Source organism: Arabidopsis lyrata, assembly GCF_000004255.2.
Source record: "Arabidopsis lyrata subsp. lyrata unplaced genomic scaffold ARALYscaffold_1, whole genome shotgun sequence".
Lineage (NCBI taxonomy): Eukaryota > Viridiplantae > Streptophyta > Magnoliopsida > Brassicales > Brassicaceae > Arabidopsis > Arabidopsis lyrata.
Window position 1 is genome coordinate 29,366,072 of NW_003302555.1, and position 27,181 is coordinate 29,393,252.

General features: G+C 34.7%; 4 protein-coding genes across 4 annotated transcripts; 3 read left to right on the plus strand and 1 right to left on the minus strand.

The window, feature by feature from the left end:
* The first annotated feature begins 3,859 nt into the window (after window positions 1–3,859).
* LOC9327905 (kinesin-like protein KIN-14T) lies at window positions 3,860–8,342 on the plus strand. Its single transcript, XM_021013818.1, has 11 exons — window positions 3,860–4,322; window positions 4,963–5,046; window positions 5,147–5,305; window positions 5,376–5,482; window positions 5,575–5,753; window positions 5,848–6,009; window positions 6,095–6,310; window positions 6,389–6,426; window positions 6,508–6,635; window positions 6,725–7,919; window positions 8,018–8,342. Exons 1-11 carry the CDS (start codon window positions 4,139–4,141, stop codon window positions 8,131–8,133), a joined length of 2,568 nt encoding a protein of 855 aa, XP_020869477.1. The 5' UTR covers window positions 3,860–4,138; the 3' UTR covers window positions 8,134–8,342.
* Window positions 8,343–9,827: 1,485 nt separating this feature from the next.
* LOC9327906 (L-ascorbate oxidase homolog) lies at window positions 9,828–12,171 on the minus strand. Its single transcript, XM_002894465.2, has 3 exons — window positions 11,809–12,171; window positions 10,369–11,475; window positions 9,828–10,283 (listed from the first exon to the last, which is right to left on the minus strand). Exons 1-3 carry the CDS (start codon window positions 12,051–12,053, stop codon window positions 9,986–9,988), a joined length of 1,650 nt encoding a protein of 549 aa, XP_002894511.1. The 5' UTR covers window positions 12,054–12,171; the 3' UTR covers window positions 9,828–9,985.
* A 1,374-nt stretch (window positions 12,172–13,545) lies between these two features.
* On the plus strand, window positions 13,546–15,727 carry LOC9330573 (L-ascorbate oxidase homolog). The gene is made up of 3 exons (XM_002891798.2): window positions 13,546–13,917; window positions 14,039–15,148; window positions 15,233–15,727. Exons 1-3 carry the CDS (start codon window positions 13,664–13,666, stop codon window positions 15,534–15,536), a joined length of 1,668 nt encoding a protein of 555 aa, XP_002891844.1. The 5' UTR covers window positions 13,546–13,663; the 3' UTR covers window positions 15,537–15,727.
* A 5,255-nt stretch (window positions 15,728–20,982) lies between these two features.
* On the plus strand, window positions 20,983–22,906 carry LOC9327907 (scarecrow-like protein 18). Its single transcript, XM_002891799.2, has one exon. It carries the CDS (start codon window positions 21,278–21,280, stop codon window positions 22,616–22,618), a length of 1,341 nt encoding a protein of 446 aa, XP_002891845.1. The 5' UTR covers window positions 20,983–21,277; the 3' UTR covers window positions 22,619–22,906.
* Window positions 22,907–27,181: the final 4,275 nt, after the last annotated feature.

Sequence of the window (27,181 nt, forward strand, 5' to 3'; positions counted from 1 at the left end):
AATTTTTAGGGTGAAAGGCTATCGTGCTGATAACGTGTTGTGAACTGTGTCTTTCATTAATAGGATAGGGGATATATATACAAGGATAATAGCAGGATACAGAGAATAAGGTAAAACCTTAATAGGCCATGGACCGGTTATGGAGTCCATCTATATGGTTTATAACAATATTCAATATAATGTAGAATATTTATATCAAAAGAAATTCGAATTATGATTTGAGTTTGATAAAACAAACAACAATACATGAAAGTTTCAAAAGCTCTTTCCGGGTGAGACTATGTTGGCAAGATATTCACGTGTCGAATTTTTGATTGGTTTTTCCAAGTTATCGAAAAATCACAGAAAGATTTATAGACAACTCCCAAACTGACTGACATATTTTAAACAAAACAACAAAAATAACCTTGAAAAAAACTTGTGGAATTGATGCCTTCATGCACACCCATAACATTTTTTTATAGAATATAAAACTGTTTTCGAAACAAAACATCTACTCTAATAACTTTGGACACTTTTTTTATATTTTATTTTTTGCAAGTGCTGCTGAACTTAAATTCAAAGTCTCTTGGGAAAGAAAGTTTTCTTATTAATATTATATATGAAAAATTCACCATGGTACGCGGTCGGATATATTACCCAAAAACATATAATCGTTTCACTACTGAAAACAAAATACACCCAACTATATAAATATAAATTTTAACTGAGATCCTTAATTTCTTGGATAAAATGTTACAAAATGTACTTTTCCAATATTTATGTATATTTTTGGAAAGTAACACTATTCAGTGTTCAGTTTTTCATGATAAATAAAAACTATTTGACGTTACTAAGTCACATAGATGTTTGGGTCAACCTAACACTATTCAGTGTTCAGTTTTTCATGATAAATAAAAACTGAACTAGAAGTTAAGAGATCCACGCACAAATGCCTTATTATCATGAGGAGAGGAACCGAATCAAAACCCAATGTATAGCTTTTCTCTCTGCTGAAAGAATTGATAGAGCTCTGGATAGTATTAAACGTTCCAAACCAACCCCGAGAAGACGATTACCTCAAACTGGAAGAGATACCGCATATAATGGCAAGAAAGCGACCCACATACTCCAAAAAGAAGCAGATCTTAATGAGACAGAAGAACCAACCAAGGAAATTGAGCCAAGAGCCATGGCAAATAGCATCGAGTCCGTCTCGTCACAAGGAGAGATTTTCCAGGACATTCGATGCAAAACACAACACCACGACAAGCAAGCAAATGGCTAGAACAGAAACTTCACTCAAACAAGACCCAACCACAAAACAGACAAAGATTCCACAAAAAGAAGATTCCTAAAATTCCAAATCAATCCGGAGAAGAACCCGCAATCCAGAGCAACAAACCCGAGAAGGTGAAAGAACCAGATCTGAAAATTGACGCCGAAGGTTGGGAGACAAAAGCGCAAGATGATCAAACCAACCGTAGAAACGATCGAGAGCCACCAACAACAAAGAAACACGGCCCAACCAGACCCGATAGAACAACTCAAATCCACCTCGCACCACGAACTGACCGGAAACGCCACCAAGCCTTGCAAGAGAAGCACAACAGCAGCCAAACCAAACCAGAAACGACTCCACAGTCCACCTGGGAGAGAGCCGCCGCAAAACTCGAACAAAAAAGCCGCTCCAAGGACAGAAACTTCACCCTCCTCCTCACGAACAAGTAAAACCCATCGCAAAAAGAAAACTCACGGGAACAAGTCATAGGCAAGATGAAGAAGAAAAACCAACAAATTACACTAAAGAGGCACAACGCCGGTGCTAAAGGAGCCACCGGACGTTGGCCGTACACAAGCGGCGGCTAGTTTGTTTTCAGAAAAGAGAGGAGAGACAAGAGAGCAAATTAGGTTTTGTGGAGACAATGATTCATCCATTGGTCGGCGTATTTCTCCAAAACATGATAATATTGATTTGACATTATCTTTTCTTCTTTATCAAAAAAAAAAAAAAAAAAAAATCCTTAGTTCAGGTTTAAAAATCTACTATATTTTCTTACATTTATTTTGTTTTCTGGTGAAAATTTGATAGATTGTAAGAAAAAGACATTGAAGAGACTTTTACTCTAACCATAGACGATAGCAAGTGAGATTGCGTTATCCATTGATGGATCCATCATGACAGGTGAACTCTTCATTGCATTTATACGATTTAAGCTCTATATAGTATTCATTATTTGAAAACATGTTGCGATATCATTTGATTGCATTTGCATTTTTTTATAATACGTATCAAAATGTGTTTTTTAAAAAATTCGAATCTAATAACACTTTTTTTTTTTTAATCTAATAACACTTAGATTACATCTCTAACTAATAGAGCCAATAACACAAAGAGTTTTCTCTAACCACTAGGGTTAATTACGTTTTGGATGAATGTTAATCATTTCCAATAATGACAAAAAAAAACATGATCTATTGATCTTGTTGATTTTCCAAATATTGCATGTTAAAATATGTATCTAAAAAAATATTTTATAAATTTAGAAGCGAGATTCCAAAAGCAGAGAACATACTAACTCAGTAATTTATTATAATGCTTTAAAAAGTATAAGACGATGTATTATATATTATCATCATGAAGTGTTATACTTCATGTTGTTGTCACATGGGAGTTTTTATAACTAGTGTTACATTTGATTGATTCTTTTGTATGAGACAACAAAAGTAAGGAAAATGAAATCTGAAAATAAAATATATCACTCGTTCTCTTCTGATCAGTCTCGACGTGGGCTTTGGACCTTTGGACCAATTATAACTCCAATACTTTTGTTAGAGTATATCTGATTGAATTTTCTTCTAACAACATTTCTTCATTTATAGTGTTTAAATTTGGATAGTGACGAAACAACAATATAAATACAAAACATCAAGCTACATGTTATGGACTTATGGTCTATAGACATTATTTAGAATTGAATTGTTTTTTTAAGTTAAAAGTTCAGGACCTAGGCTCGTATTTTTTTAAAGTCGTATTAACCTTTTATAAAATATTCATTTCATAGGGCATCGAACTCGTGTTTCTTTGAATGTTTACGTTTTCCAGTTTATATGGGGTTAAACCACTAGTTCAACCTCACGTTGGTAGTTTACCTACACAAACATGTTTTCCCAAAAAATCACACTATTGATAATTATAAAAAAAAAAATTTTAAAATTTATTTTTCGCGTATACTGAATTGAACTAAAATAGACTTTTGACAGCCTATATTTTGTTTTAATAATTAATGTAAATTACAATATTGACTAATAATAGGTATTTTTATTAATAACATACATTTCTTCTTAATAATAAATTTTTGTAGACTGTAATATTGACTAATAATCAGTATTTGTTATTGGTAACGTACTTTTCTTTTTGATAATAACTTTTGTAAACTAATACAGACTAATATTTGGTATTCGTTATTAGTAACGCACCTTTCCTTTTAATAATAACTTTTGTTAACTAATACAGACTAATATTCGGTCTTCGTTATTAATATTGTCGTTTACAGTAATATATAAAATAGAAAAAAATATGAAATCTCTAATTTTGTATTTTTCTGTTTGAATAAAGTTATTCTATAAATTAAGTCTAAAATTTTAAATTTATTATTATGAATTAAAACATAATCTCTAAATTAAGCTCTAAAATAATTATTTAGAAAAAAATCATATAAACATTTACCAATCACATACTAAGTAGCATTTTTTCTCAATATTATTTTCACTAGAAAATGGTGAATACTAATCAATTTCTATAATTAATATATAGTTTTTTGGAAAAATAATTTCCCATTTGGTGATATTGACAAGTGTAAAAATCAGCTACAATTATCTTTCCTTCAAGGTTAAAATTTGTATATAAAGGGGTCTATAGTTATATGTATATGGTGGGCACCTGCAGAGATTTTGATCTTGAAGAACATTCTCTTCAGTTTCTTTCGTCCTCTTTAAAAAACCTAATCTCTAAACTCCACCATTGATGAGCTCTGACCCTAATCTCACCACTTTCCTCTCACTTTCTCGGCAAAAGTTCAGTGATTTGCTCTGTTTCCTGGAGAATTTGCTCTGTTTTTTAAACCAAGATTCAAGATTTGGTTTTGACGGAGCATAAATGGAGAGAACAAGATCAAAACCGATTCGGGATTTACCCGAGACAATCCATTCGTTGCTCGGTTTGAAATCTCATATGACTTCTGATTGGGTTAAATCTGTGTGCAACATCGTCAAGAACAATTCTTCAACGTCAAAGGAAGAAGAAGATGACTCTGTTTCTACCGATTTACAGAGCATTAGAGGTACAACAACACTTCCTTTGGATTCCTCTTTTTATCTTAAAGATTTTTCATTTCTTTGGATTTTTGTTCATAAATTTTTCTTTTTTTCTTCTGTATAAAAATTCTTGTCTTCTTGTGTAAAATTAAAATCCTTTGGTGGAGATTACCTACTACATGCAAATCATACCGACCGTTGGATTATCTGTTCTTTAACCGTATGAGTGACGTGTCAGTCATCCAACGGCTGTTTTGGTTATTCGTTTTTACAAAAAAAAATTTCATTTTTACAATATGTGTGGGATCAATTTTCTGTAGTCTGCTCTTTGAATTTTTTTTTTGCTACTGTATGTTGTCTTTTATGCAAAAGTCTGTTTCTGTAAAAAAAAAAACACTTTATTCAGATAATTTTAACTTAAAGTTTTGGTTTTACACTTAATTTAGTTGCAATACAGAAAACATTTAATCCAAAAAGGTATATGTAGTCAAGATTTCAGTCGGATTCATATAGAAATTAAATATGATAATCTATGTTTATTCAGATAATGTTGACTAAAAAGTTTCACAAATTTTCTATTGATATTTTATTAATTATGCTCTGTTGTATTAATTATGCTCTGTTGCTTATTGGTCTTGCTCTGATTCTCCTGTTATTGGTTTGCAGATAAACTCTCTGCACTAACAGTTCAAGTCAATGATCAGAACAAACAGAGAAGACAGATTCTTAATGAGTTCTTGGACCTTAAAGGTTAGTAATATATATTTTAGAAAGAAAAAAAAAACACACTACGATTTCTACTGTAAATTTCAATTCAAGAGTCTAATTTAATTGATTGGAAATTTGTCAGGGAACATGCGTGTGTTTTGTCGAGTCAAACCCTTAGGAGCCTCCGAAAAGTTGAGGCCACCGGTTGCTTCGGATACAAGAAATGTGATCATCAAGTTATCAGAAACCAAGAGAAAAACCTACAACTTCGACAGAGTTTTCCAACCTGATTCATCCCAAGGTATGACTCAGTTTCTCATATTGGTCACGCATACATGAACGTTTTCTTGATTAGTATTCAAAATTTGCAGATGATGTTATCTTAGAGATTGAACCAGTAATCAAATCGGTTATCGATGGCTACAACGCTTGTATTTTCGCGTATGGACAAACCGGTACTGGGAAAACTTATACAATGGTAAGAAGAATCAATCAAAACAAGCTCTTTGGTTTCATTGTTATACTTATTTCTTAAGTTGTTATATCAATATCGATGAATATTTTTTGCAGGAGGGTCTTCCGAACTCTCCAGGTATCGTTCCTCGAGCGATCAAGGGATTGTTCAAACAAGTCGAGGAAAGCAATCATAAGTTTTTAATCCACTTCAGTATGCTTGAGATTTACATGGGAAATCTTAAAGACTTGCTTCTTTCTCAAGCAACTAAACCCATTTCTCCAATACCTCCAAGGTAATAACATAATAATACTCATAACATGTGCAGAGATCTTCATTGAAACGGTTGTAAGTATATAACTCAATGAGTTTTTGCTTCTCTGTTTCAGTCTTTCGATTCACGCTGACGCAAGTGGAGAGATAGAGATCGATAACTTAGTGAATCTTAAAGTGGATGACTTTAATCAAGTCTTCAAGTTATACAAAGAAGGATGTCGAAACAGAGCAACTGCCTCCACTAACTCTAACTCTGCTTCCAGCAGATCACACTGGTAAAAGAATTCAAATATTTTGATCTCTTTTTCTATTACATAATGTTCTTTGATCTCTCATGTATGCATGAAAATCATGAAACAGTATGATCCGTGTATCGGTCACTTGTCTTGGAGCTTCTGAGAGACGGCGTGAAACAAACAAGATTTGGCTAGTGGATCTTGGCGGAAGCGAGCGAGTGTTGAAAACCAGAGCCACTGGTCGTCGTTTTGATGAAGGCAAAGCCATTAATCTCTCTTTATCTGCTCTTGGGGATGTCATCAACTCTCTTCAACGCAAGAACTCTCACATTCCTTACAGGTAAACATATCAATCTTTTTGTAACTCTTGATGAGATCTCAATCTCTGACTCTTTCAAGTTCTTTTTATGTGCTTCAGGAACAGCAAGCTCACACAGGTTCTGAAAGACTCTCTCGGTAAGTAAAGATCTTCCGGAAAATCTTGGTGTTAACTGAAAAATGTTTCTCTTTATTAAAGTTTGGTACTTGATTTTTCAGGACAAGATTCAAAAACGTTGATGCTTGTTCATATCAGCCCTAAAGAAGAAGATCTATGTGAAACCATATGTTCTTTAAACTTTGCAACGAGGGCAAAGAACATTCATTTAGGGCAGGACGAATCAACGGTAATGGAATTAATAACTTGCTTAGGGCTCATCAACTTTCTTTAAAGTGTTACACTTTCTGTTTGGTTAAAGATTCTTTTGACGTGTAGGAAGAACAACAAAAAAAGGAGGCTGTGATGATGAATCTGCAGAAGATGATGGAAAAGATCGAACAAGAGCGCGAGATGTCGTTAAGAGAGATGAGAAATCTAAACAAGACGTTGGAGAAATTCACTGGTAAGCCTCATGTTATTGAAGAAGAAGAAAAGGATGTGATTAGAGAAGAGATTCAAGTGACTCCAAAAAAACCAAAAAACAAATCAAGACGTGCTTCAGATGTTTTTCCTAGCTTCATGAGACCAACAGCTAGCAGCAGAAGATTATCAGGAGCAGATTTTAGCGTAACCCCTAATGCTTCGGGCTATAAGTCTAGAAGGAACTCGATGATATCTGTCCGAGCTGAATCTGTGCGCCTTCCGGTGAAGAAGAACAGATATGATTCTGCCTGTGACTCATCAGACAGGAGCGTTTCAAAATCGACTTGCGTTATGCGTCAAAATACATCAGATGATGCAACGGTGTATAGTCAGGACATATCTGAATGTGACATTAAGTTGGTAGTGTCTGAGCACAAGCCAAAAGCACTGCAGATGGGGCCTGGATCTGCGACAAAATCCCGCTCCAAGATCTGTAACTTCGAGAAAGATGCGGCGCAGAAGATGGACGGAACAGAGTTTTCTAGGATTAACAGTTGGCTTCGTTCGCAATCTGAAAACAGAAGTTACGTGCTTGACAAGGATCAACTTCCTGCGACTCCCCAAAACAGGTCGTTGGAGAAGTCATCAACACAGAGTCTTACAACGGAGAAGATCACTGGAAATGAGTTCTTGGAAAAATTGGAAGATATAGAAGAGTCTAAAACAGATGAAACAGTGGTTAAACCTACACAAATGCTTAAAAAGCTGTTTGAGCTGCAATGTCTCTGTTCTGCTGAAGAAGAGGATCAGATTTTGTCCAGATTCCCAAATCCTGGTTATGAGGATGTTGATGAGTCTCTTTATCCTCCCGTTTTAGAAAACGATGGATTTAGCCAACACATAGACAATGAATGGTTTGGAGTCAATCACAGTGCGGCTTGGGAGCGAGATTCACCAGCCACGATCCCGTTGTTAGAACGTGAACCGGATCTCAAACAGCTGTTACCGGAATTGGCTTTCGATCATTCACTTAAACCAAGAGGTTTGGCGTTCGCGGAGGATGTAGCTCCACCATTGCTTAGAGCACAAGAAACCTTGGGAGAAAGAGGTAAACATTTTGGACCCACGTTTGCAATTCTGACCTAGAATGTTTTTAACAACTGCAAACGCTTTTCTAAGATTCTGTTTTTGTTTTTTTGGTTGCAGGAAAAGCTCCAACGTTCATGCAGAAAGTTCAGGCTTTATGCTTCCGCATTCTTCTGGGATTAGGGTTTATTGATGTGGGCTATGGTAATGACTTTTTCAGTGGATTAACCAAGTAAAGACAAGAACTGATTCAATTCGTCTTTGAGATCCCCAAAAGATGCATGCAAGTTTAGCTTTTTTCAGTAGAGATTAAAGTATGGAATTTTTTGAATAAAAGTTAGTTTTGTACTTTAATGATTCCGTTAGAATCCATTTATAGTTTTGTTTAAAACCTGGCAATGGCATGTCTAATTTTTTTGTTAAAGGCGAAAAGGTTTACATGTCATTTTTGAGAAATATGGTTTAGCTAAGACCCAAAACTAAGAAAAGTGGCTTAGCTAAGACCAGTGTTCAAGAAAGCGCTAGGCGCTAAGCGGGCGGTGACTCAGTGCCTAGCGCCTAGAACGACTAATCGGGGCCTAGGCGATTTTTTAGGCGGTTTAGACGTTTATAACATAATACATTATAAATATGATATTATATATAAAAGTTATATAAAATATTAATATAAAACTAAAAATTATGAAATTATAAACAAAAACTAGATAAAATATTTATTTATATTTATATTAAACAATATATGAATATTTATAACTATATATATATATATATATATATAAATAAAACTCTAATTGAAATTGAAAAAATACATTAAACAAGATATGTAATTTTAGGCGGTCAAGGCGGTTATCTAGGCGTCGAATGAGAGCCTAGCGCCTAGTCGGGGCCTAGGCGACCGCCTAGACCGCTTTTTAGAACAGAGGCTAAGACCCAAAACTAACCTTAAGAACCAACCACATGTCATATTATTACTTTAATACTTCTAAGAACCATTTTTAAGATATTATTGTTAATCATGTTCTTATAGGCCCAAGAAGAGTAATTTAGTTTACCGAAGTTGTTCCCACATAAAAGATAGGGCAACAAAAGTACAAAACCGTACCTCTCGAAGACTAAAAGGCAAAGAGAGAAAATGGAGCAGTAAAAACCATCAATTCGGTGAGAGGAGATAAGGAGAGAGCGAAGTTTTGCTAGCTATATTATTCACTACCTTCTTCTTCTTTATAAACCCTAATTTCCTTAATTCCTCAATTTGCGGTTATTCCTTGTGGATTACTCTTTTATTCTTGTTTTCAGGTTTTCCGCTCTGATAATTGAGAGAAGAGAGCGCCTTCTTGAAGGTATCAGCTTTTTTTGTTCCTCTTGCACATCGTATTAGGGTTTGGATTCTTGTGTGAATTTAACGTTAAGGAGTTCTCAATTTACAAGGTTGTGAGAGATGTATCATTTTCAAAATCATTTAGTTTTTAGAATTTCAATTTCAGATGCCAGAAGCATCAAGGGTATAAATCTGGTAGTCGACTAGTCGTGTCTATTTGTTATTGTGGCTGATCCATGGAATAATCTCTCTGTTTATCCAATATCTGATGTAACTTAGAATTTCATCTTAATTCCTACTTAACTCTTGAATGTTTCGTTGGCATATCTTGATTTAACCTTTCTGAATACATGAATGGCCGGTTCTGAGAGGTTCTCTGCATCCTTCCATTGTCATGTCTTGAGCACTTTCATGAGATCATTGGTCAAGAAGTGCTCTGTGCTCATTTGCTTTTGTTCTGGTTTGTTTTACTTTAAGCCTCAATATCTTATTACCCTTATACCTCAATTATATGCATCTACTTGGGAATATCTGTTGACAGCTCTATGCAGTTTGATTGTTATAAATGTTTGCTTGTGACTTTGTGTTAATTCCTTTACCAACAAATCCAAGTTGTAATGAAAGCAAAACTTGGTATATGATTATGGTTTAATGATAGTATATGAAAGAAGTGGAACTGTAGTTTACAAATTACACTTAGTTAGGAAAGGGTTAATAAGTTAATTTTAATAATGCACCCCACTTTGTAGAGTAGTTAATTGAATATTGATTTAGGAGTAGTGTGCAGGTAATGGCAAGCCCTTGACGATGCCACAGAGGTTAGTGTTGAGGGGGATGTTGTACTCGTCCCTTAGCGATTTCTCGGGTGATAGAACACTGACATACAATTGCTCGCCTAGGTATCTCCTCTCCAAGTTCTCAGACCTGATGTTCCACATACCGGCGTTGTCGAATGTCAAGAGGATAGCTGACCAAGACTTGGGGTATACTTGCACGGTGTGTCTGCTAACCGCATCGAGCAAGTTGTAGTTCTTTCTCTTTTCAGGTGTCCACCTTCCTGGCTCAGACCTGGAAAAGTTCGTGGGACAACACAAAAGTTAGAAGATAGAATGATAAAATGAAAGAAAGAAAGAGACGGGACCAAGGAGCTTACGCGACAGCGAAGAAGGAGTAACCATCCAAATGGAATGACTGCATGCTCTTCTCGTGGTTCTCGAAAATGATCTCTACAAAGGTACGGAAAGTGATGTTGAGAACATTAGGCTGTACAGTCAATGCTGTGATTTTGGCTGCAGGCTCGTCCTTGATCACATTGTACTTGAACACCTTCTCTGACATCTGGAAGTACTCAGCTAGCTTCAAAGGAGTCTCGGTGTCAACATGTGATACACCGTTGAAACCAAACCGGACTTTGCCGTCAACCACGCTCTTAGAGTTGACAAGCTTGATGCTACGGGTGATGTTGATTTTTCCGTAATGGTATGAGCCCTGTGGGTTAGGCCTGGCAGCACTAGCGGTAAGGTTCCACCTGAAAGACCTAAACTGGTTCAAAGACCAAGCCCATCCAATGGGAGCCTTGGGGAGCTCAGCTGAAGCCTGAACGTTGCTTCCCTCATACCGGATCACACCCACGGTGCTCAACTCCTTCTTGAGGAACCTAGTCGATGCAACCATGTAGTAATCCTTAGCTGCCTGGTCAGCAGTCACAAGAACTGAAAAGCACTGGCCGACATGGACATCGAGAGAGTCGTAGTCGTTCTGAAGAACATGGGATCCTTCCATCTCCACAAGCTTCATCTTGTGGTTCTGGATCCTGAAGTTAAGTGTAGACTTGAACCCAACATTGCAGAGCCTGTACTTGTAAGTCTTTCCAGGCTTCATTGTGAACAAAGGCTCGTTCTTTCCTCCCACCTTTCCAGACTTTCCATTGATCAAAACACCGTTAGGCAATCCAAGGGTGCGTCCACTGTCAAGGAAGTTCTTGAGAGCAGTGTGGCCAGCTGTGTACCAGTCACCGAGAAGAACAGTGTAGTCATCCTCAGGATCAGCATAAGGAACAGGAATAAGGAGTCGGCTGTTGACACGGAGACCACCAAAACCACCAGCAAAGCGGTGGAGAGAAGTGGTCGGGTAATAGAAGTAAGAACCAATCTGGTCCTTAGGTTGGAAATGATAAGTAAAGTTCTGTCCTGCTGGGATGGGGCATGAAGTCCCAGCCACACCATCTTGCCAGCAGTTCTTCCTGTGCTGAATCCCGCTCCTGCATCCACAATCCATCATTAATACTCAATATCAAATAGGAATGTTAAAATGGGTCAAAGAAAAGGCCAGTTGCCTGGTCCGACCCTAGAAAGTCGGTCTGCGGAAACCGTTTTGTCTCAAATCCCGTCAAAGATGGACCGGTTGGGAATAATCCTCCAAAAGGTTAACCGCGGACCGACCTTGGCTTGAGCACAAATAATTGACTGGCTCAATCTTAAGAGTGAGGATCCAAACGGGCTGGACTCAAAACAGAGCGGACTGAAAAAACCTGACCTACCCCCGTGACAACAACCCTTTTATCAGAATATAAATAAAGAATGTGGATTAGTACCAGGTCAAGAGGAAAGGTTCGTCTAGGTGGTTGAAGACATTGATGACGACGTTGTTGTTAGAGGTTGAGTTAAGGTTAGGACCAGGGAATTGACCGTTGATGAGAATCACCTTTTGAGGAACACCGAGAGGTGAGGCGGTTCCGTAAGTCACGTTCCATGTATAGAAGAAGTAAGGATCACCGGCGTTCACGATAGCCACCGTAGAGACGAGGCAGACCAACACCGTCAATAACCTCCCCTCCATTTTTATTTTCTCTTTTTCTAGAGGAAAAAGAGAATTATTTTGGTTTCTGTGTTACGTATAATTAACCCTTTCCTACAAAAAAGATTAAAGCAAAACTAGTTTTTGCTCTTAATGAATCCTTTGGTAACTTTGTGATTTGAAGTATTTATTTAGGGGAAAACATAACTTCTTCTGTAAGGTAACGTCACCAATTTTTACGCTTCATCTCTAATTCATTTTCTATATAAAAAAAATGGTGATGCAACAAATAGATTTCTAGCTCTCTGTTTCTCTTTATGGTTTTAAGATTCGAGAACTTTGATTGAATACAACTCAGATCGTATTCTAATATTGGAAATGTCCCTAACGATGTCAATAAGTGGTTTCTACGTCAAAAGAATGTTTTCCCGAAAAAATGTCATGACTATGACCAAAATAAAATGTATTACTTCAAAACTCGATAAATGAATTTCTCACGTCAGGAGAATTATCTTCGACATGATATAAATAGTTGTGATATTTAGATTTTGCGATGGATTATTTTAGTTCTGAGATAATTTTTCGTCTCGATAGCTTGGTTTCTTTGTAGTAATTTTTAGTCTAATTTCCATACTTTCTCATGTCAAATTTAGTCACTCGATGGTATAAGTACTATTTTCGAGAACATAATTGAAAATTGCATTGTCTTCAAACGTTTAAACTTTATTGTACACACAATGGTGATGAATAACATATCTCTTGAAACGTCTTTTATCTGTTACTCTTTATGTTTAACAAAGAGTGTCGTTCTAAAATTTTATTTTTGTTTCACAAAAAATGTCATTTTGTATTTTGAATAAAAGTTCATTTATAATCATATTTCTTTAATATATTAATCGGAAATATAATTTTCATTAGTGTATTAATAAGAAGTATAGTAGAACTATAATAGTTTTATTAATATGTGTGAAAAATATAGAATAACACTTTTTGTTAAACAAATAAAGTATTTCTCATTATTATTCAACATATCTCATGCTTTCATGTTTGTAAAGTTGTTGTTAGAATGGACGAGTCAAAAATATTAATAGAAAAAGCCGAAACGTCATTAATCTTCGAAAACCATCTTTTTAATGTGTTTACGACTTAATTTCTTTTTAATTCGATCATTTGACGATAGTGCTACTATTAGTCATTTGATGTACTAGTCAAATTTGATATGACATCAAATCATAACCAAATTGATTTCTATAGGAAAAAATAAAGTTTAGTCATATGAGTTTGTATAAGTCATGTATAATATATGACTAGACTCACAAATATTCTCCAAAATTAGCAAAATTCTCAAAAAAAAACTTGGAAAAAAAAATTCTAGAAAAAAGTTACACCAAAAATAGCGAGAGGTCAAATTGAATATTCCTAATATGGACGACAGGAAGAGCGTAATGAAAGGGACCTAAAGAAACGAGAAAAATCAGGAAACTGTTTATTCGATTAAACTATAAAATGTCATATAACATTTGAAGGAAAAAAATCGAAATTCCAACCCCTACAAAAACATAATAAAACCAAAAAAAAAAACAACCCCAACTTTTTTCCAACACTTGAAAAGAAAAAATCATAAACTTTACTAATAATAAAGTTTACTATTAATGAAGGGAGGGGTTAAACTTTTGGCCGTGTGCCTTTGTGTGGCCACGGCGACCGTCATGATGGTCCAAGCGGAGGACCCTTACTTCCACCACGTGTGGAATGTGACGTACGGAACCGCATCTCCTCTAGGCGTTCCACAACAAGTCATCCTCATCAACGGTCAATTCCCTGGTCCTAACATCAACTCCACTTCTAACAACAACGTCATCGTTAATGTCTTCAACAACCTCGACGAGCCTTTCCTCATTACCTGGTACGTATATAGACCATGACCATTCTTACAATTTCATACGATTAATCAGTTATGGTTTGATTGAAATGTCCAACGGTACCAATATTTTCTAATTGGGGTTTTGTTTGGAAAATTTAAATAGGAATGGAATCCAGCACAGAAAGAACTGCTGGCAAGATGGAACAGCTGGAACAATGTGTCCCATCCCTCCGGGTCAGAACTTCACATACCATTTCCAGCCAAAGGATCAAATCGGTAGCTACTTCTACTACCCGACCACAGCCATGCATCGTGCCGCTGGTGGCTTTGGTGGCCTTCGTGTGAACAGCCGTCTCTTGATCCCGGTTCCGTACGCTGACCCTGAAGATGACTACACTGTCCTTATCAACGACTGGTACACCAAAAGCCACACTCAGCTCAAGAAGTTTCTCGACAGTGGTCGCACTATTGGCCGTCCAGATGGCATTCTCATCAACGGTAAATCCGGGAAAACTGATGGCTCTGACAAACCTCTTTTCACCTTGAAGCCAGGAAAAACCTACAGAGTCCGTATCTGTAACGTGGGTCTCAAGGCATCTCTTAACTTCAGAATTCAGAACCACAAAATGAAGCTTGTCGAGATGGAAGGTTCACACGTTCTACAAAACGACTATGACTCCCTTGATGTCCATGTCGGTCAGTGTTTTGGTGTAATCGTCACGGCAGACCAAGAACTTAAAGATTACTACATGGTTGCTTCCACAAGGTTCTTGAAGAAACCTTTGACAACGACAGGGTTACTCCGCTACGAGGGAGGCAAAGGTCCTGCCTCTTCTCAGCTACCTGCCGCCCCCGTTGGTTGGGCTTGGTCTTTGAACCAGTTCCGATCTTTCAGGTGGAACTTGACAGCCAGCGCAGCTAGACCTAACCCACAAGGCTCGTACCACTACGGTAAAATTAACATCACTCGCACCATCAAGCTCGTGAACACTCAGGGAAAGGTCGATGGCAAGCTTAGGTACGCGTTGAGCGGGGTCTCCCACACCGACCCTGAGACACCTCTCAAGCTCGCTGAGTACTTCGGCGTTGCTGATAAGGTTTTCAAGTACGACACCATCTCGGACAACCCAAATCCCGATCAGATCAAGAACATCAAGATCGAACCCAATGTTCTTAACATCACTCACCGCACCTTCATTGAGGTCGTGTTCGAGAACCACGAGAGGAGTGTCCAGTCTTGGCATTTGGACGGCTATTCCTTCTTCGCTGTAGCGTAAGTAACACTTTACATCATTTTGCTTGCACAAAAAGTAACCAATTTCTTAACCTTAATTTTGATATATTTCATCGTCGAAAGGGTTGAGCCAGGGACATGGACACCAGAGAAGAGGAAGAACTACAACCTTCTAGACGCAGTGAGCCGACACACAGTCCAGGTCTACCCCAAGTGTTGGGCTGCAATCTTGCTCACATTCGACAACTGTGGAATGTGGAACATTAGGTCGGAGAACTCAGAGAGACGTTACTTGGGACAGCAACTGTACGCAAGCGTCTTGTCACCGGAAAAATCTCTCCGGGACGAATACAACATGCCGGAGACAAGCCTCCAATGTGGTCTCGTCAAGGGCAAGCCTAAGGTTAACCCTTATGCCGGAGCTTAATATTTTCTTTGAGATTATTTATCAAAAAAAAAAAAGAGTTTGGTTTCTCTTCTGTTAAGACCAATTTGGAACCGAACGAATTATGTTTTTTTGGGTCTTTTAATTATTTAATTCAAGTTATTAATTTGACTTAAAACGATATTGTTATTCATATGTACATGAAATGAAATGTATGTATGTTTATTCCTTGAGTTTTTCTTCTTCTTCTAATGGATGAATTAGTTAATCCTTGTTAATTGAATTCATTTTTCTACGTTCCTCTACTTTATTTAATGAATCGTATGTAATTTAGTCTTAAATTTCAAATTTTCAACTAATGAAATAAGGCAGAAAATGATATTTGGTTTGCCACCTAATGAAGTCTAATTAGTATTTTATTTAACTTTACCAGTTGATTTTCTTTCTTCATACCAAATAATTTATAATATCGAATTCATTAAAAATTTCGTAATGATAAAATGAAAACTAAAAATATAATTATATACTTAATGTTTTTGTTGGACAAAACGAAACTTCATTTCAAAATTAAATTAATTACAATATCGAGAATTCGATATATCATTGGAAATACCTAGATGCATAAAACATACAAAGCGTAAAAAATGATAGATACAAAAACTTATCAAAGATATTGCTTGAAAACCAAAAATGCATGAGATATAACTAGAGAAAAATAAATTTCAGTCCAACTCTTTTAAACTACTTGAAAGTATTGAAACACAATCCAAAACCTCGGTTCTCATCGGAATAAGACATATATATTACTGTTTATTTTAGATAGATTAGAATAAAATTTGAACAAAAAATATCTTTTTTAAGTAACTATGTTTACAGAGAGTATAGTCTATTGTTTGTGATTGTATTACAATCCAAATTCAAACTCATATATTGCATGTTATTGAAACCAAAATAGTTTAATAACTGGGGAAAAAATGGTTAGTGAAGGTGAAAGATAAATTTAATTTGTACTAAATGAATGATTCATGGGCCGGAATAAATAGGGCTGCGACTAGCTCTAAAGTATGATCAACAAATATCAGCTGAAACCCTTACGATATGTATACAGGAATTGCATGAGGTTAATCGTGTAGGAAATAAATGGATATAAACACAATAGCGTGATCTGCTATAAAAAAGAAAAAAAAAATCAAATAATTTCCTGGGAAAACTATATGCAAATAGGCATAGCCAATTAGGTTAGGGACATATTGATATGTGAAAGTGGCACAAAGATCTTGACGTGCACGTGCCTGTCGTGTGCTACACAGATTTATGTGAAACGGTAAAAAATTGCTTTCTTCGTTTCCTTTTATATTTACTATTTAAGTATTTATCTCTTTGATCTTAACCATAGATATATATATATATATCTCAACTTTAAGCTAAAACACACAAATTTCAGCAATATTTTACCTTTTTGATTAAATGAGATATCTGTTAAGTCATTGATGTTCGAGGTTTAATCTTAGTTATAATAACATATTTTTCCCTAGTATAGTTAATTTATTAATGAAATGGTTAGGAATGTTTTGTTGAGAAATAAAGGAAACTAAACTACACGTATCTTTCTCAATGCATAAAATTTAATTGTTTAAGTCGAAAAAAACCATTAATTAGGAACAGAAAGAATGTTCGTACGAGTGATAATAATTATAGAAATGGCAGAGGAGGAGGAGAGTAGGAAGGAAAAGTCTCATTCCAATATGTCCCATCCAGCGTGGCAGTGAAATAAACACGAAATATATATATATATATATATATATTTAATTATTTATAACACTAAAAAAATTTAATCGTATCGGAAAAACAAATTTTTTTTAAACAAAAAAAAAAAACACAAAGTGAGAAAAGGCAAAAGTGTGTCAGCCTTTCGTCCAATCTTTTGGGTTAAACTTCCTGCCTCTCCCTTCCTTCATTTATTTCATTGCGTGCTTCTTTTGATTCTTCCTTTCTTTCTTTTATTCTTTTTTTTTTTTTACATTTTACCTTTTAATGATGGGAATATTTCAAAATGTACCACATTTAAACAAATGGCATTCAAAATGTACCACTTTCGCAAAAGCCTTTCAAAATGTACCATTTTTCAATTGCATGCGCTCGACCATGGACGAAAATACCCCTGATTGAGACAGAGAGGCTGTGTCAGAGACGGAGACAGCTTCTATCGGCGCTTCCAAAGAAGGAGCAGGGCATCAATTAATGCTGCACGGTTACATGTGGTAGATAATTGATTTTAATTAATAGAAATGATAATAGAGTAGGGTTAGGCCATTAATTGCTCTCTTAATATATCAGACAAAAGAGCTTTGTAGATCTGAAAAAACTGGAAATCTGGGGAGAAAACGCTGATGCTGGGCGAAATTGGAGTTCTGGTTGAAGAAGGGTGCATTTAAAGCTAAAGAAGGTAAAATTTATTGCAACATTTTTTGTCCACCGAAAAAGGGTAGATTTGTTTGTTTGTGATAAATGCAACCACCCACATTCTAAGATGGTGGTATTTATTGGAGGACGACAGGTACTGATGGACGAAGGAGTAATGATATTGGTTGGTTGCTGGGAATGCAAAGAAAGTGGAGAGTGGCGATTCAAGATGTCGGCAAAAAAATATGCAAAGTGTGTAGACGTAAGCGCAGGAGATACGATTGCTGATGTTGAGCAGAAAATTGCCGCAACGTTTGGAGTAGACAGAAGAAGGACAAAAAATGGAGCTGAGTTTTTGGTTCGAAGGAGGAGACACTGTCTACACGCAGCAAAAGATGCCGCCAGTCTCTGTTGACAGCGAGAGTTCATTGTCGAAATTCAAAAAGGCAAGAATAGAAAAGGGAGGTATGAACATGTATCTATGTTTAGAAGAAGACGATGAAGATGTGTCAAATCTCGGGGGACAAGACGATTGTCGGGGACAAGTTTGTGGGGTGTAATTTTGCACGGGTCTCGAGGGTTAATAGGGAAACGAGAAGGTGCGAATGTCAACTCGTTGTCAGGCGCAGGCGGAAAAACTGCCATCAACTGTGAGGGCAAAATTGACAATTTACAGACAAATGTGGTATAAGTTGAAAGATGGAGAAGAATGTGGTAGATCTTGAAACAAATTGGGAAAATGTGGTAGATCTTGTAATTTTTCCTTTAATGATTGTTTGATAAATCAATTTGATGTTTAATCATAAAATTTTTAGTGTGCTATATTAAATTTTACTTATTTTTGTTCTTATTTAAAATTTGTTAAATTTGTACTTTTTCTGTTCTTAGATATTTGATGTTTTGAATTTTTTTTTATTCCACCAAAATTGATGTTTTGTAATAGCATCATTACTATTTTTATATGTAACCAATAGAAAAAGAAGAGAAATGAGATTAATATTATTAAACTAATAATAAAATAATAAAAAATTATAAAAGTAATTTTTTCTTAATTTGTGTGTAAAACTCAAAACATCACTCTTCTAGGAATAGAGAGTGTATTTTTTTAGTAGTTATTGTCGCATTCACCAAAAGCATGTATTAAATTTCATAAAATTTTATTTGCACTTTACAATTTTGATTAAAAACTAATCTAGATTTCGAGCAAAATCTCTAATCAAAAATAAAATTATATTAAGCATCCATGGTACATGTTTTTTTTTAAAAAAGTTAAAGTTAAAGCTCTATGGTACATGTTACGTTAAAAGGTTAAACAACAACTATATTTTTGTGTTGAAGTTAAAATTGATTCACGTGGATGATTGATGCTAATGTTAAGTCAAATTACATAAATCATAATCGAAAGGACTTGTCAAAGTAAAGTGCTTAATTTTTAGTGCAAACAAATACGTATGGGATCGCTATGTGTTATCCAGGCTAAAAGGCACATCCATCTCCTTTGTCCTTATTGACGACTACTCTTCTACCGGCTCCTAATTATAATTCATTTAATGTAGACACCTTTCTTTTTATTACTTATATATATGTGTAGTTCTGTCCAAAATATATATATATATAGTCTTTTTATTAATTAGTTGATTTGATTTGGATCCAACTTCAGATTTCCCATCCCTTTATAATAACCTCCCTGCAAATTCAATCTACATAAACAAATTAAGAATAGATCTTGTGTTATAAATGTGAGTTTTAATATGATAGTACAGTATTTGCCTTTGACATACGTACGACAAAAAAAGACAAATTATAATTCCTTTATAGCAAGGGAAATGAAAATTTCATTAAAACACACATTATCTAGTTTCGAACTTTCGATCGCACTAGCTTAAAACGAAATTGTTTTGTTTTTTTGATTCGAATTTGGGTATAGCTATAAACAAAATTTATCAATGGATAATTCAGGAACACTTCTACTACTTATTGAACAACTCACCAAATGGTTACATAACCAAAAAAAAGATCCACCAAACGGTTTATAAGTCTTGAAATTTGAAAGCATCTTTCTCGTTGATGGAAGTATGTATGAAAGATTTTATATTAAAATGGTATGTAAATGCATTTATCATGCGATAAGATGCTTCGAATTTATAGGACAAGAAGAGACGAGAAACGGAGCAATAAAGTCTCCAATCCAATTATAGATGCTCTCTAATTGTAGGCACTCCCATACATACATACACATAGTGATAGAGAGAATCCTTTCACTTGAAGGGTCAAGGAGAGATCTTTTTGCAGCATTACCATTTTGGTAAATTCAATAAGTGAAAAAGTGTAATTATTAGCAGCAATTTGGGGGTTGGCTTTTCGATTTTGGAAGCAAAGCTACTTCTCTTTTCTTTTTGTACATCCCGAGATTTGATCAGATTCCTTCATCTATTATACTTGTCTTATTTTACTTAGTAAGCAAAAACTCATTGTTTAAGTTTCTTTTTAATCTCGTAAATTGGCATCCTCGGCATCAGAATCTCAACGAGAATTCCCATTTTACGCATCTAATATTGGAACCTATAAGCATAATTCCTGAAAATGCCATAATCAATTAGCAAAGTGGGCCATCTCCACGATCCACCGCACAAATATAAATAATATAATATCTTGTCGACGAAGACGTGTGAATGCAAAAATATAAATTATACGACTGATGTAGAACTGTTTTAATGTATATTTTTTTGTAGTGTTTTTTATTTAATTAGTATCTTTTGTTTGTGGAAAATATAGTAATTGATTTAGTCTATTTAGTGCACGTCCATGAATAAATTAAAGATTCCTTGGCTGCAAAGATATCAATTCAAGAGGATATTAAGCGACTTTGAAACCAAAATGGTATTAAGTTTTTAAAGTGTAACGTTACTACATGAGATGAGAAACTATTAAACTACACCATGATTAAGTCTTAATTTGTTACAATATAATGGAATGATTCGCCTTTTCTAAAATCACTCACATATTTTTAAAACTTAGTTTACAAATTAGAGATATTATGAAAAAATGATAATTTTATACTAAAAGTTATTAAACTACGGTGGAATTATAGTAAACTTTTTTTTAATATATAATTAACCCTAAACCAGCTTGAGGATTCGTATGGACCCTTGAATTGCTTGGTCGGTCCATCTTCATCTCTATCCATAAAACTATGTTATATATATGTGTGTGTACAAATGCTATAGCTAGTGTGGATTATCTATAATATTATAATAATACAAGCAATATACCTTCAGGTAAAGGGAAATAATATTTAGTATTACCATTGAAAAAGACTCATTTGATCGAGAGAGAAAACGAATCATTTGAACCAAAAGCATCTTTTTCTATCTTTTCAAATGCTTACTTCCTTCAAATCCTCTAGCTCCTCCTCCGAAGATGCCACCGCCACCACCACCGATAATCCTCCTCCTTTTTTTCTGGCCTCCTCTTCCGCCGCAACCTCCGCCTCCCATCACCTCCGTCGTCTCCTTTTCACCGCTGCGAATTTCGTCTCCCAGTCAAACTTCACCGCCGCTCAAAACTTACTCTCGATCCTGTCCCTTAACTCTTCTCCTCACGGTGACTCCACCGAGCGACTTGTCCACCTCTTCACAAAAGCCTTGTCCGTACGGATCAACCGTCAACAACAAGATCCGACGGCTGAAACGGTGGCCACGTGGACGACGAACGAAATGACGATGAGTAACTCCACGGTGTTCACGAGCAGTGTATGCAAAGAACAGTTCTTATTTCGGACCAAGAACAACAATTCTGATTTCGAATCTTGTTACTATCTTTGGCTGAATCAACTAACGCCGTTTATTCGGTTCGGTCATTTAACGGCGAACCAAGCGATCCTTGACGCGACGGAGACAAACGATAACGGAGCTCTACATATACTTGATTTAGATATATCACAAGGACTTCAATGGCCTCCATTGATGCAAGCCCTAGCAGAGAGGTCATCAAACCCTAACAGTCCACCTCCATCTCTCCGCATAACCGGATGCGGTCGAGACGTAACCGGATTAAACCGAACCGGAGACAGGTTAACCCGGTTCGCTGACTCTTTAGGTCTCCAATTTCAGTTTCACACGCTAGTGATCGTAGAAGAAGAAGATCTCGCCGGACTTTTGTTACAGATCCGATTGTTAGCTCTCTCTGCCGTGCAAGGAGAGACCATTGCCGTCAATTGTGTTCACTTCCTCCACAAAATCTTTAACGACGATGGAGATATGATAGGTCACTTTTTGTCAGCGATCAAGAGCTTAAACCCTAGAATCGTGACAATGGCGGAGAGAGAAGCGAATCACGGAGATCATTCGTTCTTGAATAGATTCTCCGAGGCAGTGGATCATTACATGGCGATATTTGATTCGTTGGAAGCGACGTTGCCGCCAAATAGCCGAGAGAGATTAACCCTAGAGCAACGGTGGTTTGGTATGGAGATTTTGGATGTTGTGGCAGCAGAAGCGACGGAGAGAAAGCAAAGACATCGGAGGTTTGAGATTTGGGAAGAGATGATGAAGAGATTTGGTTTCGTTAACGTTCCTATTGGAAGCTTTGCTTTGTCTCAAGCTAAGCTTCTTCTTAGACTCCATTATCCTTCAGAAGGATATAATCTTCAGTTCCTTAACAATTCTTTGTTTCTTGGCTGGCAAAATCGTCTCCTCTTTTCTGTTTCATCGTGGAAATGATCCAAAGAGGAGAAAAAAAAAACTAAATCTAGGTATAATAGACAAAAAAAGATCGATAATTTTTGGTGTTAGGGCAAAATATGATTAAGCAGATGACGGAAGAGGACGATGGCTCCGGCGAAGATTGTCGACGGCGGAGGATCTTGGGATGTGTGTCTTTTTGTTTCTTGGGAAGCTCAAACAAAGAGACAACCTAATCTTTTGTGTTGAACCTACTAATATCTATATTTTTTTGTCAAACTCAATCTTAGGTGTATCGTTTTGACATATATAATCCCATTTTGTCTCTTTAATTATTTATTTTTATTTGATTCAAGTAGTCGATCCACTAGTATATTAGATGCATTTTAAGATTTGATATTCTATGTATCCACTGATCTGATTCAAATGTATTTTAAATTTCGTGGAGGTTTTCTATACTCCAGTATATATATAAGATACACGATATGATAAGTTCTGATGTTAGGTGAGTTTATTAACTAATTGATTGGAATCGTCCGATTTAAATTAGTCACGTCACAGTTATAATTAAAGAGACCTTAAAATTTGTGGAAATGGCCTTATTTGGACCCAAGCGGCTTAATAATATAATTTGCACGAGAGAGTTGTTAATCTGTCTCTTCGATCTTTTGAGAGATTCCACTTTCTCATGCTCTTTTCTTTTTCTATTTATTTTAGTAATTTATATATATAGTCTTGATGATAATATATATATGAGACCGTCCTCTACAAGCCTATACTTTTTAGTTTTCTTTTATAAAGTTTTCGATTAAAATGGAACATTGTAGATTTTACAAGCCATTTAGTCAAAATCCAAATGATAAAAAATGTTGTTAAGTTCCCACGTCAAAAATGAAAAAGAACGAAATACTACTGTAGTAGATAAAAACATCGGTCAATATATGGTTATATAATGTCACAGGATATTGAAGTCCAATAATCCCTAAGCATACGTACAATCGATTTAAAATGAAAGCCAATTCGAGATGAATGAGGAAAAAAAATCTTTTTTTTTTTTTTTTGCAAATGGTATATGTGTTAAGAATGAAACAAATTTAAATAAGTCAACACTACTATATGAAAAGTACGGAAATAAATTACTTACTAACTCATAATTCTTTGCATATACATAAAGAGAAAAATCATTGTTCCATATCCGTCCCCAAAAAACTCTAAACCAAATACTCCCTCTCTTCCCTTAAGTTTGATGTTTTGGGCTTTACACATAAATTAAAAAAAAAAAAATTTTATATTATTTAATTATTTGTTTATTTGTTTAATAATTTTAGTTTTACTTCTCTTCTTCCTATTGGTTATAATTACAAAACATCAAAATTTGTGGAATAAGAAAAAATCCCAAAACATCAAACTATTAGGAACAGAGATAATATGTATCAGCCGCTTGGTTTTGAGTTGACAAAAAACGTTTTATATGGTTTATAGTATCATGAAGATCATCCGGAAACAACTCCCTAACCAAGAGTCACAAATGTGAAAGGGAAGGAATATTTTGGTTTCAATAATGTTGGGCATTGGGTACGTTATGTTTGACACGAACACATTCTAAAAAGACTGAGCCGTATGTATCTAAGTGTAGATGATAATAAGAAGTTATTCATATTTACCGTCAAACTATTTTTTTTTTTTGTCAACAGCTTTATTGGATTGGCTCAAATGAGCCAATGTGGAGGATTACCGTCAAACTATACAAATGATGATTTCATTGATTTGGTAAAATAGAAGTTTGTATTTAGCTCTGTTCACTATATAGTCTAGCTAGGGCTTAAGGAGGCCGGAGCTCTGACTCTGAGAATGGGATCACTTGGACAAAAATCTTGTTTATCTCCAAACTTTCTTCTGTGGATGTTTATATTTATATTATATGTATATTCGCATGCTAATAAATATTGTTTAAAATTTTCGTACAAGATTTACGACATTAGTAATTAACTTTTTTTTTAGATTTAGCAGCTTCTTAATAAGAAAAAATAAATCATACGACAACTAAGACTTTAGCAGCTTCAATTCTCATAAAATATAGTGGAAATTGTTAAAAATGCCCCTTTTTAAAAATGCCCCTTTTAGATGCCCATTTTCAAAAATGCCCCTTTTTAAATCTGAAATTTTTATAAAGTTTTATTAGGTTTATAAGGTACTTATAGATTGTAACTACTACTTGAAGACTCGATCCAAGTATTTATAAGATTTTATAAGGTGTTTTTAAAGGTTTTACAAGTTATTTTAAAGGATTTTTAAGGTTTTTCAAAGATTTTACAAGATTTTTTAAAGGTTTTTAAAGGTATTTAAAATGCATTTATAAGGTATTTATAAAGTATTTATAAGATTTTAGATACATAGAAATGTAGTTTGTATATGTTTTAATAATGTTACATACATATTTAGGTAAATTTTATATTTTTAAAAGCATTTTTTATAAAGTTTTTAAAAAAAGACATTTTTGAAAAGTGGCATTGAAAAAAGGCATTTTGCAAAAGAACTAAAAGAAAATTAACTTATTAGACTTTTTCTCTGTAAATATATACGTACAGAATTCCTATAAAAGAAAAGCCAACGTCTGACCAAATGAAAAATTAAAACTAAAATATCTAACATTAGTATCATATATACTTTGACAACTAAGACCACCCATTTGGATGCCAAATGAAAAATAAAACATTTGTTTAATTGATAATTAGGGTTAGTGTCGACAGAGAAAATCTTAGAGGAATAATCAAACTACCACTGGTTTCCTCTTGTTTCCCGAAAATTTCTTTTTCCATTGTCGAGTTAAAAAATGATGGGTTTTCGTTAATTCCAAGAAAGGTACTGATCGATTCCCTTATTTATAATCAATGTAATTAATATTTAAATCGAGAGTTAGTAAATTAATGGGGTAAAAAAGGGCATTTGTCTTTGGGGAAGAAACAGGTAATGAAAACCCTAAAAGGTGCCGATATGTCGGGTGAAACAAAAGCATCAAAGTTGTCAAAAATAAAACAAAAGGGTGTGCTTATTCATACTTATGTTATAGGAGTATATTTTAACAAATGAAAAAGGTTGATCTTAATACTATATAGTTATGTTAGTAATTTTTAATTAATGAAACACAAACACACAAGTCGTGGTTCATAGGTATCTCTCTCGTCTCTCGTGTCTCGTTGCCTCCCGTCTCTTCCCTTTTTTTCATACACTTCTGTTCCACTCTTAACCCTAACACATTTATTGATATATTATATACATACATACAAATAAAAAATTGCACACATATCTATACGCATATACATTATACACGCGTCTAGTTATGTCTGAATTCAAAAATCAATGATCAGATTTAGATCCGATCCTTCTCATGATCAACCATATATATGCACCACGATACATATACAAAACATATGGTAAATTAATTGTGAACTTGCATGTATCATTTATTCCTTATGTTCTTCAAAGATTGATTTTCTAGAAATTTCACATTTCTTAAGAAACAATCATTGTTTAATTATTTACTTTTATTAAATATTTTTAATAAACTATGAACCAATAGTAATTTGAAACAGTTAATCACTACATTTTGAAATCTACGATTTATTGAAATCAATTAACTAAAAAAAAAATCTAGAAAATCAATATTTGTGGAACAAACTCAAAACATTAGAACATCAAATTTCAAAGAACAGAGAAAATATTTATTTATACTTTCTCTTTTTATATTTTACTAATTGTTGTTCCAATGCATCTCCTAATAATCTTCATTATGAATTTATAAAATACTACGTTGAAAAAATTATATTAGTTGTTTTTTTGTTGTCAACATATTTAGTATATCATAAAGGATTAAAGTCAACTATATGCTGATACAGGAGAAGGCGTTAGTGATAATATTATATAATAGGGGGTCGATAATACCATTATTTTAACTGTTAAGGAAGAAAATCAAAATAACCTATCAGCCCGATACTTTTTAACTCGAATATCAAACGTCAAATAATTACTTATGACAAGACGGTGAAATATGTAACAAAGATGGGAAGAAGATGACGCACGTTGTCATGAGCTGAAAGCCAATTTTGCGTGTAGATAGAAACCTAAACTTCACCCAACAAATTAAGTTAATATCTAAATAAAATATTTTATTAAGAAAAATCGTTTGTAAGAATTTTTTAAAAGAGCATCCATGGCCTTATATATGGAATTATGGACGATGATACTTTGTCAAAAAATATTTATAAAAAAAAAGAAGAGAAAATGGATTTAGGGCTTTAGGTGAAATATAAATACTTCATATGCTTACTGACAGAAGCAATCCCTCATGCTCTTCGACACACCCACTCTCTATTTACTTCCATCCATCAATCTCAATCTATTTTTCTTGACTTTTTTTACTTTTGCTCTTTTTATACTTTCCAAAGTTTTGTGATCAAGTAATTTTATTTAGTGAATATATTTTGGTTAGTTCTTTATATCAATTTACGTTGAATCTCTCTGCTACTACCTTTTTGACTACTTAATATACAAAGAATGCAAACTATATATAAGAAAATTTTATTCACTTTTGGTGAATATTCA